This window comes from Hirundo rustica, chromosome 3, assembly GCF_015227805.2.
Source record: "Hirundo rustica isolate bHirRus1 chromosome 3, bHirRus1.pri.v3, whole genome shotgun sequence".
Classification (NCBI taxonomy): Eukaryota; Metazoa; Chordata; class Aves; order Passeriformes; family Hirundinidae; genus Hirundo; species Hirundo rustica.
In genome coordinates, this window is record NC_053452.1 from 18,085,308 (window position 1) to 18,099,575 (window position 14,268).

General features: G+C 41.5%; 1 protein-coding gene across 1 annotated transcript in view; it reads left to right on the forward strand.

The window, feature by feature from the left end:
* The window catches only part of PARP1 (poly(ADP-ribose) polymerase 1), a 33,242-nt gene extending 24,466 nt beyond the window's left edge, over positions 1-8,776 (forward strand). The window contains exons 15-23 of the mRNA XM_040058486.2: positions 1,366-1,449; positions 2,264-2,386; positions 2,877-3,005; positions 3,698-3,796; positions 4,352-4,504; positions 4,779-4,906; positions 5,272-5,333; positions 6,414-6,528; positions 7,931-8,776. Coding sequence (XP_039914420.1) covers positions 1,366-1,449; positions 2,264-2,386; positions 2,877-3,005; positions 3,698-3,796; positions 4,352-4,504; positions 4,779-4,906; positions 5,272-5,333; positions 6,414-6,528; positions 7,931-8,012 — 975 coding nt within the window. The 3' untranslated portion in view covers positions 8,013-8,776. The remainder of the gene's footprint in view (positions 1-1,365; positions 1,450-2,263; positions 2,387-2,876; positions 3,006-3,697; positions 3,797-4,351; positions 4,505-4,778; positions 4,907-5,271; positions 5,334-6,413; positions 6,529-7,930) is intronic.
* Positions 8,777-14,268: the final 5,492 nt, after the last annotated feature.

The following is a 14,268-nucleotide window of genomic DNA, read 5'->3' on the forward strand; positions in this document are numbered from 1 at the left end:
GATCGGGGGATGTTTTATTTTATAGGTGTTAGTGTGTTAGTGATTATATGTGTTACTTTACATGTTTATAAAACTTACAGTTAGTATAGGTGTCTGTTAAGTGGCCTGTATTACTTTTATGTGTCCTGCATGATTTTTCAGCTAATAATGATATAATGCAGATTGGTACAGGCGGCACTCAGCAAGAGAGTATTGGCCCCAAAAGTTTGGGAGCTACAAATCTATTGCCAATTGGTTTTCATTAGATTATTAATATCGTCTTTGTTCCTCTCATGTCCCCAAGGTATGATCAGTTTTGAACCCTGTCTTCCTTCTTGCAGCCCATCTTGGCTGTTCCTGGTATCTGGCTTTATCTACATTTAGCTGTCACTAAAGGTGAAAGTTCTCCTAAGCCCAGTACAGGGCATGCAGTCTGCATGCAAAATCACTTCAGAGATTTCACCCCAGTCTCTGTGGCTTGGAAGAGCCTTCTGAGTTCTCTTGCAGGGAAGATTTGCATACAGCTGGGTTTCCTAGCTCCATAGTGGATAAATAATGTGGGACTTAGCCAGACAGTATGTGATAGTCATGGTTTCATGGGATCTTCTGTCCTTGAGCTAAATCCTAAATTCATCAACTTCAGTAAAAACTAGTTTGCCCTGCAGAGTGCGTGGTGAGTACTGTCAAGAGTCTAGAGGACGTATGTATAATATTTCTGGAAGACTCCACTGGGCTTGATTTTTGTTGAATGTTTTTGCATTCAGATGGTCTTTTAACAATGTAACAATTTCCAATACTCTCCCAAAATCCATCAATATACAAAGGAAAACCAACATTAAATTAGATCAGTGGATAAATGCAGGCAACCAAGACATTGCTTTTAACTTAGTTGAGGGGTTTTGGCTCATTTTTCATTAATATAAAGCACCTCTCAGAATCTTTGCATTTCACCCTTGATAACGGTAGGGTAAAGTTGGAAGAGGGTGTCTGGATTGTACCTAGAGACACAGAGGATTTTATGACCAAGAATTCATTCAGTTTGCTTCTTTGCCAGCCTTAAGTGTGTGGTTACTCAAGTGATGAAGGAATGCACCTGACACCAGGTTAATATTAAACTCCATGCCAGATACTTAATATCCTTTTTTTTGTGTTGCCCTAGCATGTGTGCTGAGCTTCCTGTTGCAGTATTCCTTTGGTTATAGGATGTCTTCTCAATGGTGCGTCTGTCTGACATAATGCCTCAATCCACAAAGTCTAAAATGTTTCCAGTCTTTGTTGGCCAGTCCTATTAGCATGGAGAAATCAGCTCTTTAGAAACTAGAGAGGGAATGCTGCAGTGGTTTAATTGTAGTGAAATTCAGGTTTAATAATTTAAATCTTTTTCAGATTGACTTGCAGAAGATGCCATTGGGAAAACTGAGCAAGCGACAGATCCAGAGTGCATACTCCATCCTGAATGAGGTTCAGCAGGTGAGCATAAGAGATGTTAGAGCAAAAAGGGAAATCAGACATTGTTCTGGGTTCAGTGGGGTGAATGCTGGGCTGTGCATATAAAGATCTGTGCTTTCTCTCTCTCTGGAGAAGAGGATGTGGCTTCCATGGGTAACCAGATAGTTCTCTTCACTGTTGTACCAGTGTGGGCAGTATTTGTGTCTTCAGCAGTTTTGTAGCACAAACTTTAGGCTGTGCCAGACGTAAATGGCAGCTGAGCAAATGAAGCTGGTGCCTTGATCTAATAGTGAGCTGGTGTTTCCACCCCAGAGAAGTCTGTCAGAGGATGGGACTAAAGGTTAAGTTAACACAGGAAAGAGTCTGGTTTGATAATGTTGCTGTTATCACACATCGTGACCTGAACCATTCCAGAATCACTGCATAGTATTGCCTTTATAGATTGCAAAAATGTACCAGCATAACCCTTTTTTTATCACAGGCTCCCTGGCAAAGCATAGATACAGGAAGATTTTCAGTTGCTAGAGTAAACCAAAAGCTTGACAAGGATATGCACCACTTATATGTACTGAAGACTTTCTTTTGCCCTCCAGAAACTTAATCCCCGTTGAATTTTTCTTGTACACAATTCTGTGTATTTCTGTGCAAATTCTGGGACTTGCTACATTCAAGACAATTAAATAGAAGTGTTCTTTTTAGTTCCATGAGAGTTTCAGCATAAGCACTATTTGCACTGATGCTCCTGTGTTAGTCCTTAAGTATCTTGTGTGTTTTTATTGCAATGGAGACTTAGTCTTACTCAGTAATTTTCTTTGGTGCTTGTTGTCTTGTCTAGGCAGTTTCTGACAGTGGTTCAGAATCCCAGATTTTGGACCTCTCCAACCGCTTCTATACACTGATTCCTCATGACTTTGGGATGAAGAAGCCACCTCTCCTAAATAACTTGGAATACATTCAGGTATCGACTAGAAACTGTTTTTTGCAAGTGCTGGAATATGCTGTTTGCAGGCAACAGGTCTTGATGTCCGATATCTAACATAGAGAATATGTGAGGTTTAAGACTTATTTGACCTCATAAAAACAGAGGTTAAAGTAAACGTGAAAACTTCACAAGCAAAAAGATATCTGAAGGAAAACAAGTTTAACCTCATGCCTTCTGAATTGAAACTTGTTTTTCTTCAGAATATCTTTTTGTTTATGTGCATGTATCCATGGAAATAGTTATATGCATAAGGTATTAGATGGTGGAGATGTTATGTATATATGTATGTGTGTATATTTTAATATACTTGGGTGTGTATATATATATTTAAAGACTGTGTTGTGTTACTAGATGGTATCATGTGGCCAGTGATTGTCATACACTTTTTTAATCTGGGGTATCTCAGACTTACTCTGAACATGTCAAAGGCCAAAGTAACATAACATTACCTGTTTCAATTCTTCAGGCTAAAGTGCAAATGTTGGACAACTTGCTTGATATTGAGGTTGCTTACAGCCTTCTCAGAGGTGGAAATGAAGATGGAGATAAAGACCCAATTGACATCAACTATGAAAAACTTAAAACAGATATTAAGGTAAAGGAAATAAAAGGCAATGGGTGGCTGTGAATGCAAGATGTTGTCTTGTTAGTTTGGAGAAAAACAAATCACCCAAACTGTAACTGGACAGATATATGGCACTGAGATGGGTTAAGGAACTGGAGCATGTGTTCAGGGAGATGCTGAAAGAGCTGAGCTGTTTTGACCTGGAGAAAAGAAAGCTTGAGGGATGTTGCATCAATATCTAGGAATACCTGATGGGAGAGAGAAAGAAAGAGGACAGAGGCAGACTTTCCTTAGTGGTTTTCAGTGACAACAGGAAATGGGCACAAACTGAAATACAGGAATTTGTGTTTAAACAAAAGAAAAAGCTTTTGTTGACGATGCTGTTTGGTTTGGGTTTTTAAATTTGTTTACTCTGACAGTGGTCAAACACTAGAAAAGGTTGCCTAGAGAGGCCATGGAGGCTCTGTTCTTGTAGATGTTGAAAGATGGACAGGACTCAGTCCTTGGCTGACCCTTCTTTGAAAATCATCTCAATATCCAGCATTGTCTCAGACATTCTCTGGCTGTATATCTGTGCGTCTTCTCTAGCTAGGAATCTATTTCCACTTAAATAGTTGAGGAGGTTTAAAGGGGGCAGTTGTAGGCATAGGGTGGATGTTCTCATGTTACAAGATGGCTGCTAGTTTGTGTGCTGAGGAAACTTCTCATTTGCCTCTTTGCAGGTTGTTGACAAAGATTCAGAAGAAGCCAAGATTATCAAACAGTATGTGAAGAACACTCATGCTGCTACGCACAACGCATATGACCTCAAAGTCGTGGATGTAAGCTGAGCAATACTGGGGTTCATCTTTGGGAGGATGGACTCTCTGAAGTTGACTTGCTTGTTTGCAATTGCCTTATATTTTTGGGTAGCTTACCCAGTTTCCTCTGTTGAAGGGATGATTTGGTAGAACATTTTCTTTTAATTAGAATAGCGAAAGTCTAGGCAGAGATGGATCTAATGAGGTGTTTTTGCTTTGGTGTTTTTATTTTAATTTAATTTGCCTCAAAGGGAAGGTGGAGGAGTAATCATCTGAAGTTGAGCCTTAGTTCTTTGAATGATTTTTTTTAGAAAAATAGACTCTCATGAAAATGCAGAAGAAAAGGCAGAGAAGTAATCAATAATAAGTGCTGCGTGATTGCTGCTCTCTCTTTTTTGCTAGCACGACACAGCCAATTACAGACACTACAATCCATCCCGATCAATTTCCCAAGCAGTTCAATGTACATTGCAGATTGGATGATTGGGGTTTTTTTCTCCCCTCTGATGAGCTGAATGAAGGTAATGGTTTATTTGCTTCGTTATTCTTTTCCTCCTATCTTGTTCTGAACTGAAGATCTTCAGGATTGAGCGTGAGGGGGAGAGCCAGCGTTACAAGCCCTTCAAGCAGCTCCACAACCGCCAGCTGCTGTGGCACGGCTCCCGCACCACCAACTTCGCCGGGATCCTCTCGCAGGGTCTGCGCATAGCTCCACCTGAAGCTCCTGTGGTAGGTGAAATAGCTTCTCTGGCTGCCTACATCCCTGTGCCCAGAGATGGACACAGTCAGGGACAACCTAAATAAGGGAATTTCTGTGTGGAGAGTGCCCTGTGTTTTCTGCCACCATTTAGACAACATCGTGTCCCCCAAGCAGGGTGCTCTTTGGTGTTCACAAGAGCTTGAGTTGCAGCCTTGTTCTCCTGGGAGCCCAGCCAGGTGGATTCAGTGCTGCCTTTGTGTTATTTTATTGCCCCAATTTTATTTGTTTGTTTCCTTCTTGCAGACCGGCTACATGTTTGGGAAGGGCATCTATTTTGCAGACATGGTATCCAAGAGTGCAAACTACTGTCACACATCTCAAGCTGATCCTATAGGTTTAGTACTACTGGGAGAAGTTGCCCTTGGAAATATGTACGTAACGTATGAAGAGTATTTGTCAAATGTGCTTAATGCGTCCTCATAGAAGGTGATGCTAAGATTGCAAGCCTTCTCTTCAGTGCGAAGAAAAAGTATGTGTATTTCTGCAGAAACAAGATCAGGTTTTTTTTAAATAAAAGCTACTGTTTCACTTCTAGCTGAATCTTGTACAAAATGCCAACATACCAAGACAAAGAAGGGCTGTTGAGTTCCAGAAGACTAAAATTTAGATAAACTTTACATTAATTCATCATAAACTAAAGCCTGAGAAATTTGTGATTTTTTTTTTTTTTTTTTTTTTCACTGTGACAGTTTAAGACAAATGTAAAGTGCTATTGTGTGTTCTTGTTCCTGCCCAGGTACGAACTGAAGAATGCTTCCCACATCACAAAACTGCCCAAGGGAAAACACAGTGTCAAAGGTAAGCATTAGTAGTTGTCATTGGTAATCTGTAATTAATGGCAGACTTAGTTGTGGTGCTCTGCTTAGCAAAGAGAGCTATGGTCACTTCTTAGCTGTACTTCCTTTAAGTTGCACAATGTTGCCCTTCAGTTGCATCAGGATGTGTATGTGGTGTTTTAAAGATGCAAGTTAATACACTCAGAGTGTTAAGACTGAAGATGCTGAAGTTCAGGAGGAAACGTCTATTTGATGTTACACTGGAGAAAACATAAAGTACATTCTCCAACTTCTTACTCGCTTTCCTTGTAACAATACTGTAAATTTTAGAAGAGAGATGAATAGATCAGAAAAGTAATTGTTTAGCTTTCAGAGTGGCTTAGAAACTTGGACAGAAGGAAAAAGCTAGAAATTAAAGTTCAGATGGAACAACTGCTCTCATTTACACTTTTATCTGCAAGAAGTGTCATATATTGAAAAAAAAAAAAAAAGAGAGAAAAGACTTAGCTTTTCTAATTCAAGCAAAAGAAATGGTAATCATGACTGTCTTCTGTACCAAGATGGGAGAGTGAGGAACAGTATCTTCAGTAATGGGTGGCTTATCTTAAACTTGATTTTGAGAGGCTTAAAATATAGGTTACCTAAAATAGAATAAAAATTGATTTTCCCCCTTTTTCTATACATACTACTCATGTTCTTATGGATGTCAAATCAGATGTATATTGAAAAATTTAACAAGAATAAGAATTGTTTTGTTATATAGCATTTGTCTGCAAATGCTATGATAGGCATGTTTTCATTAATGGAGCTATGATAGGCGAGCTACAAATCTGTTCTGGTTTAGCTTTGATCATACGGATTAGACAATTAACAGCGGAAAAGTCTAAAATTCTCATTTTTAATGTAGCAGAATACAACTACCATAAATATGGTGATGCTGAATTGAATAAACAGACTGTATTCTTTGTTCCATTGAAGATACTCCTACACTTGATTTGAAAGTATGGGTGAAGTAGTATTTGGCGGGCTGGATCATTTTCTTTTTGTGCAAAGTCTGTGTTTGCCTCCTAGATTTGTAACTAATGTTGTTTTCCCTTCCTAGGCTTGGGCAAAACCGCGCCTGATCCCACAGCCACTACCACCCTTGGTGGTGTAGAGGTTCCCTTAGGGACTGGGATCTCCACAGGAATTAATGATACCTGTCTTCTGTATAACGAGTATCCTTTGCTGGTATGTTGGCTGTGCATGGTGTTTGAGTGCCACTGCATCTGCAGGACCGCACTAAGGCCAGTTAGGAGTTTTGCCTCACTGTGTTTTGTTTGATCTGCTTTGGGGACTATTTTCAGACAATCTCTTCTGGAAGGGGGATGATTTTACAGTTGTTGCACTTAAATTGTCATTCTGTAAAAAAAAAGGAAACAATACACCTACCAAAAGCTGTTCCCCAATAGGAACCATACCAAAAGTTATTGGAGTTGTCAGGCAAGACTGTCCTACAGTGTCTTGCCCAGAGATGGGCCAGGACAAGGGGAAGGGAATACAGCCTGTGGTTTCTCATCGCTCCAGTCTCGTTTCTGCCTCATGGTGCTGTGGTAGGCCAGCTTGGCCAGGAGGAGGTGAGGGAGCCAGCTCTGTGCTCTTGAGCCCTCTCAGCACATCTTTGTGCTCCCCAGACCCCTAGAAGTGTTGAGGTAAGCCCCAAATGCCCATCAGAGATGTAGCCTTTAAGTCTTTCTAGGCAGAAGTGCCTCCAAATCAATTAGTGCTTTAAATCGACAAGAGATCATAAGAATAGAAAAAAGTGATGTCTAAGGTCCAGCTCACCCTCTTCACTGCCAGCAAAGCAGGTAACCCAGTAATGCAGTCTTTGGCTTTGTAGAAACTGCCTTTGGCCTTGGTGAGCTCTTTTCCTCCTACAAAGTCTCATGGCAATACTGGTTTTACTTTGAGTTTTCTTAAATACACCATTTGTCACATGATGAGCTACAATACAGTTGGTATTAGCTAGTTGAGGTAGCATGATGTATATTTAATTTGTTTTACACTTTGGAATTAGAGATAAGTTTGAGGCCCAAAGCATTGTGAAACACATGAATGAGCTGGGACTGTCTCTGGAAAAATAAGAATGTGCTAACACTGACATTCACTGTAGAGCTCTTCTCTGTGATTCCAGTTTGGGTTATTTAGTGGGAAATTAAGAGTACATTAATGACTTTGTGCTGCAATTATAATTGTAAATGCTGGGTCTGAAACTGTAGCTCTCATTTAAGCTACATGACTCCTCTGCTTAGATAACAAGAGAGATGAGTGTTAGTCTGACAAAATATAATTTTCAGGAGCCACAGCCCCATATTTAAGTCAGTTCATCTGCCTGTAACTCAAGATCCTGCTGCACTATTCTCTATATGACTTAAATGCTTGTTCCTAATGATGTATAAAACATTTTCAGATTCATGGAAAAGTCAGATTTAAATCTTTGTGGTTTGAGCTCTTAGAACTGGTTAATCACGCAGGCATCTGTATGGTAACTTAAGTTCAAAGGTGAAGTTCACTGTGTTTTGAAGTTTTTCTGTGTCATTAATATAAACTGCTGTAATTATTCCTTAACATTCTTCCCAGATATATTGTGTATGATGTTGCTCAGGTAAATCTGAAGTACCTGTTGAAGCTGAAATTCAACTATAAGACATCACTCTGGTGAACAGTATTTAGAAGCCCTGTTAGAGTTATACTGTAGTTACACTATAGCGTTGACTTCTGACATGCTTATGCATTGACTTCTCTTACCGATATCAAGAGCTAAACTGCAGAAGAAATTACTAAATCCTATTTAGTACGACACTTAGTGAAAGTTTTATATAAAAAGTGTGGCAATACATGGACCTGAATTCTGGTGAGAACAAGTACCTGGTTTTGTTTCATACCACTTGTAATTCTGGTGCTTTAAGTGTTTCTTTTAATTGACCAAACAGACAAGAAAGAAGAAAGGAAATTAATCTGGTGTTCTTAGCCAAACAGAGCTGGGCAAGAGCAGGAGAAGGAACTTGAGCACATTTGTGATACTTGTCTGTTAAGGTTCCCCCTTGTTCAAGATATTCTTTTTCAGTTTTCACTTGACTGAACAATAAATGTGCATTTATTTTGAGGTAAAAAAAAAAAATAAAAGCTAATTTCATACTAACAGTTTTATGTTTCAAAACTTCCAAATTGTTTTGGGTTTGAGTCACAATTTAAATGTATTTGGTAGAATGTTCTTAAACATGGTATCTCTCTCAAGGATTGAATGCCAAATATTGAACTCTGTAGTCATGTTACAGGCAGTTACGTTGAAATTAAAATTTGGACTTTCCACTGAGACTTCATCTGTCAACAGTTGGTGTGGTAAAAATGGAAAATGAGCTTGTGGCTGTTTGAATTTAGTATTAGCCCAAATAAACCTCCTTTAAATACCTACCTTCAACATGATGTAAGCTGGTTGTTGTAGACTCATGTCCTAACAAAGCTGTAAGTTGAGTTTGGGCTCAAGCTTCGCTCTTCAAGACCTGGAATGAGATCTGTTGCTACACTGTCCTTGGTCTTGAAATCCCTGTCTCAAAGCAGCAATATAAACTGGCAATTTCAATGTTTCATGATGTTTGTTATGTGTCACTTTTAGACAGCCTTTGAGCAATATGGAAGCACTCAACCACAGAGCAACATCAGATCGTTCTCTTCAAAAATTACTGATTTGCCTGAGGCATTAGGGAAACTGATGGCTCATTCCCAAGAAGGGAACAGCTCATTTTGATGATTGTGGCTTCAGTCTTTAGTAATCTATGTGGAAACAGCAGATCTATTTCCTAAAATGTTGTTGTCCCAATGCCTTTTGTAAAAGGAGTTAAAGCCAAAGTGGTTGCTAATGATGCAGGTTTTTCCAGGACCCCTGAAGGAGAGTAGGATGAAGAGTGATAGATGAAAAACAAAGCTGCTGTCAGGGACAGAAGGAAATGTAGAAGGACTGGGCAAGTTGTATGGCTTGAGGACAGCTCAATAGAAAAAAAAAATGATTGAGGTTGGTGATAATGGATTTTGAGAGGAAGGAGAGCAGCCTATCTTCTGGCTCTTAAATAGCTTAACCAGTGGCTAATTATTGTTTTGCTTCCAAAAAACCCTTTTGGGTTAGTCACTTAAGTATGATCTTGCTAGTCTCTGAAAGAGAATATGGGAACTTGTTCAATTTAGTTATGAGGTAGATGATTTTTTTCCTCCTCTAAAAAAGCATTTTACAGTTCAGTTTGGGACCAAGAGTTGAAGGCAGCTGGTTTTGATATGCCCTCTGTCACCTGTACTAGAGGTGGCTGAAAGTTTCCTGTTGCTCCAACCCCAGCAGCACAAGGAGTGCTCTGTGCTGTGTGTGTAGTGCTCAGTTATAATTGCAGCACAAGCAAGTACATCCCAAGCTGTCCCTAACCTCGCAAATACAGCAGGAAAAGATGCAGGACTTTCTGAAGAAGCAGCAGGTGCCCTTCGGGGACTGCTGTGACCATCCTGCAGTGAAATCTGCTGTCAGTCCAGGCGCTCTTTCTGCCGCCAACCTCTCTGAGCGCGGAGCAGATCCGCTCTTGTGGAAGCAGGAGCTGGTGCTGCCGGACCCGGTGGATGGACAGCCTCTCCCCAGGGCCAGGCTGGGAAGAGCAGCATGGTGACAATCACTGAGGGCACTGCTTTGGGAGTATGAGCACAGAGCAGAGCTGGATAAATAGGTAGTCCCATTTCTGTCAAAAGCACTTGAAAGGAACGAGTTGTCGAGACATGAGTTCCCATGACATCCTGTGCTTTTTTCAGGGGAGGCATGTTGAGGAATGGCTTCTGATCTAAATGTTAAACTACCAAAAGCAGTAATTTATAAATATTTAACCATTTTATCTTTATTTAGCATGGCTGCAGGCTCTGTTGTACAACGGCTCACAGACATTAAGATAGTCCATCCAGTTAATTGAAGGAAGCCAGCCTAGCCTTACTGATTGGTAGTCAGTGTAAATTCTTTGTGACTTGCCAGAGTTCATGCAGGAAAAAAATGTCTGAGGAAAAGAATTAGAGCGCAAGTTGACCATCCTGGTACTTTAGCCATAAAATAATGACATTCTTCCCCTGCCTCCCTTCTGTTTCTAGACAGAGGAAACCGGGGGCGGGGGGGGGGGAGGGGGGGGGGGGGGGGCGGGCGGTAAACCCCTAAACAAATAATTTCTATATGAAAAAGACCTCTGGACACATGAAACTTTGTCAATGCCATAAATAATTGTACTCCTTAAATGAGGCCTGCAGTGTTTGTAACTACTGAGGTCTCTGCTTCAGTTTGCTTTGTGGGAGACTGTTATTGACCTCACCCTGAGTTCTAGGGACATAATGACATAATTGCTGAAGTGTTATTGCAGCCAATTTATATCCCACTTAGTGTTTTGTCTGAACTGCTTTTATGTATGTGTTCAGGCCCCTAACTTAGCCCATTATACTCACACTTCTGTTATGCCCATAAAAATAGTTTCCACTGTGGCAGAGTACATGCATCTGAACAAGAGCTCGTGTGTGCTTTCACTTTAAAATTAATGCCAGGCTGCTTCTCCAGAAATGATCATTTTGGAGATGAAGTGGCACCTGTGAGAAGAAATGCAGATGTAGGTCCCAGCCAAGATGAGTTGATGTGATGATTTTCATTTTTTCTGGTATGAAGGCCGCATGTGGGCCTGTTGTGGGCATCGCACTTCCATTGAAGTGAGATACACAGGGACAAGGCAAGGTGAGAAGAGGGCATGACTTCCCAACAGCTCAAAGGGGAAAAACTACTGCTTCCCCCATCTCCTCATTAAAAAGTCTAATTTCATAATGTGATTAATGCAGCAGGACTCAGACTTCACAAGAAGGTGCTTCAGCGACTAAAGAGCACTCTCTTCTGCCAGCTGTCTGTGGTTTCTTTCCTACTGCCAGGGCCTGCCTAGGGGAGATGAGGAAATGTCAGCGTAGCTGGCTCCTGTCCCCTGGACACAGCACTACCGGCTGTGTGCTGACAGGACTGAATGCATTGGTCAGTAGGTGGTGTAACCCGTGTCTTGATACCATCAGCAGCAACTGAGGAGCAATGGGAGCGTGGCAGTGCTCTCTGCAGCATTTCAGCACACACCATTAGGAGCAGTTGCCTAATGACCCTGGCGAGAGCAAATGGCAGCAGCGCAGCCATTTATTTATGGCAGTTTAGAGACCTCCCTCCAGCTGTGCCAAGCAGGTGAGTCAGCAGCACCTAAGGCAGGTTGTTGGCAGCGAGCGCGGATGTTTTCAGTCACCCTGCCTGCCTGTCGGAAGAGTTGTGTCATTTCCACATCGCCCAAGTGCAAACTGCAAATTTGCCCGAATGGCGAAAGGATGCGCTGGAAACTCGTGTGTTTGCGTGCGAACTGACAAATGGCCCTGGCTGGGGCTTTGACAAACGGGGTCGCGTTTGTGTAACTTGGAAAGAGCGAGCACAGGACAAACGAAAAACCAGAACACGGAGATACTGCAGCATTCATTAAAGGCCGAGATGTAAAAGGTCTTTTATCCAGGAATCATAATACAGTGTTGATTGTTACCCTTTCAGCACAGTGAATGGTAATGGTTTTTGTTAAATATTCTCCAAATGCACCTGTTGGAATGAAATGAAGGAATGATCATCATCGTGCTGTTGGGAGCTGAATTCTACCTTCACACCTGTTAATTTGTGAGATGATTGGCAGGAGGCATTTGGGGAGGGGGAAAATCACCTTTTTCATCTAGTTTTGTTGCAGTCTACAAAGATTCCCTGAAAGGCATTGAGGTTTTTTGATTCCTTTTTCCTCTTTCCCTTGTAGAAATTCACGCTCTTGAGGATTGTTGCGAAATGTGATTGTGTTGTAGAACACTTTTCATCCTTCCCTTGCAAACCCCTTGCTCAGGGAAAGCTGTAGTATCGGGGTGGCTCTGGACAACACTTTGAGTGCTGCCAGACCTGATGACAGGGTTTACAAAGCACAGCAGTAAAAACCTTGCTGGTGATCAGTGTCTTCTGTCAACTCTAGAAGTCTCGGTGTTGCTGGTCTTAGCTGAGTATTACCATACAGCCCTTGGAACAAGGGGAGCACATCTGAAGTATAGAGAAGTATCGGTGTCATTAACATGTTGTTTAGCTAAGCCTGGAAGGTCTAGTCCATGCCAGGTGTTTTGTGTGGTAGAAGTGTTTTATTAAAAGGGGAAAATAGTGCAGGGTTTAATGTTTGGGGGGAGGGTTGGTGTTTGAAATAGCACAGGTTACTATTTAGCTGTGTTTTGTTGCTAGTTTCTTTGGTTTTGTGCCTACAGTGCTTTGGAACTATCTACTGTAGCAGCTTTCTCTGGAGCTCTGCAGCATGAAAAGCTCAGACTGAAGTGTCTTAGGCCCTTCAGGGGCTAAAGGGAGGGAAGGCTGTTTAAATAACCTTTCAAAATGACCTGAAAAGGGGGCTGGAAATGCAAGCTAGGCTTTGTATTTTCTTTCTTCTCTCTCTCTCTTTCTTTTTTTTTTTTTTTTTTTTTTTTTTTTTTTTTTTTTTTTTTTTTTTTTTTTTGTTATCTATTTATTTATTTAGCTCTGCTACAATGTACACAGAAAGCCCTGGGGAGACTTTCTAAAGCATTTCTCTCCATTTGTTTCTTCACTTAAAAACTGGCTTTTTTCCCTCTGAGCACAAGGGCAGCATTGATATTTTTAATGTATTAAAATTGTTTAATAACATGACCTGTATCCTGCCCCTCTCAACCTGCCTAGTCATCTGAGTTCATTAGCAAGTTAAGAACACAAATTAAACTCTATTCTGTGTCCCAAGATACATATTTTCTGTATTTTGTAGAACCTTTGGTTTCGCCTAGGTGCTTTCAAAGAGCTGCATACAACCAGGCATAGCATCCATTTTGCATTATACCACTGTGCTCTTTGGCAATATGCTTAACATGTGACACAGACTTAGCCTTGACTAAGATATACTGTTTATTTATTTTGAGACTCTATCTACATTTTTGTACTTACTTTTATATATAAAACAGGAATTTTGGTTGGTATAATGGCAGTAGATACTGTTATCAAAGCCAAAAAAAACACACAAAAAAACCCCAACCCACCACACCGCTGCTGCTGCTTTGAAGACTTTCAGGGGCGAGATGGTAGAGGGCAGGCCAAGACAAGGAGCTTGTGAGCTTGTTAGCCAACAGCCACCCCTTGTCAGGGGGTTGTTGGCGTTCCCTGGCACTGGGTGAGAACAAGTGAGACCTCGACCTTCAGGCCTTGGGCTCGGTGAGCATTTCAGCCACCTCTCGGGAGGGGTGCCATGGACCGTGACAGCAGGGCCAGGGCTGGCTCTGCTGGGAATGTTGTGATCCCTTACTCCTCCTGGAACCTCACCTCTGCAGTTGTTTATGGAAAGTGACAAGGAAAATAGGCACAGTTTAGCAAAAAGTTATTATTCAGTGGAGGATGGCTATAATATAATGGGATTGTTTAAAGACTCAAAGCCAGCACAGCTACTTTGGGGTGACCCTTTGTGACAGCCAACCCCTTCCTCCGCCCCCATCCTGAACTGCCAACCACCCATCCCCTCTCATCCCATATCATAAGGACAGGGAACTTGGAGTAAGTCCAGAGGAGGACCATGGCAGTGAAGAGGACTGGAGCACTCACCCTGTGACAACAGGCTGAGAAACCTGGGGCTCTTCAGGCCTGGAGAAGTTTGTGTGAAGGCCTCATGGCAACCTTCCAGTATCTGAAGAGGAGCTGTAAGGAGGATGGGGAGGGATTCTGTCAGGGACTGTAGTAGCGATAGGACAAGGAGTAATGGGTACAAATTGAAAGAGGGGGAAATTAGGTTAGGTATTAGGAATAAAGTCTTTACTGTAAGGGTGGTGAGACGCTGGAACAGGTTGCCCAGAGCCGCTCTGGC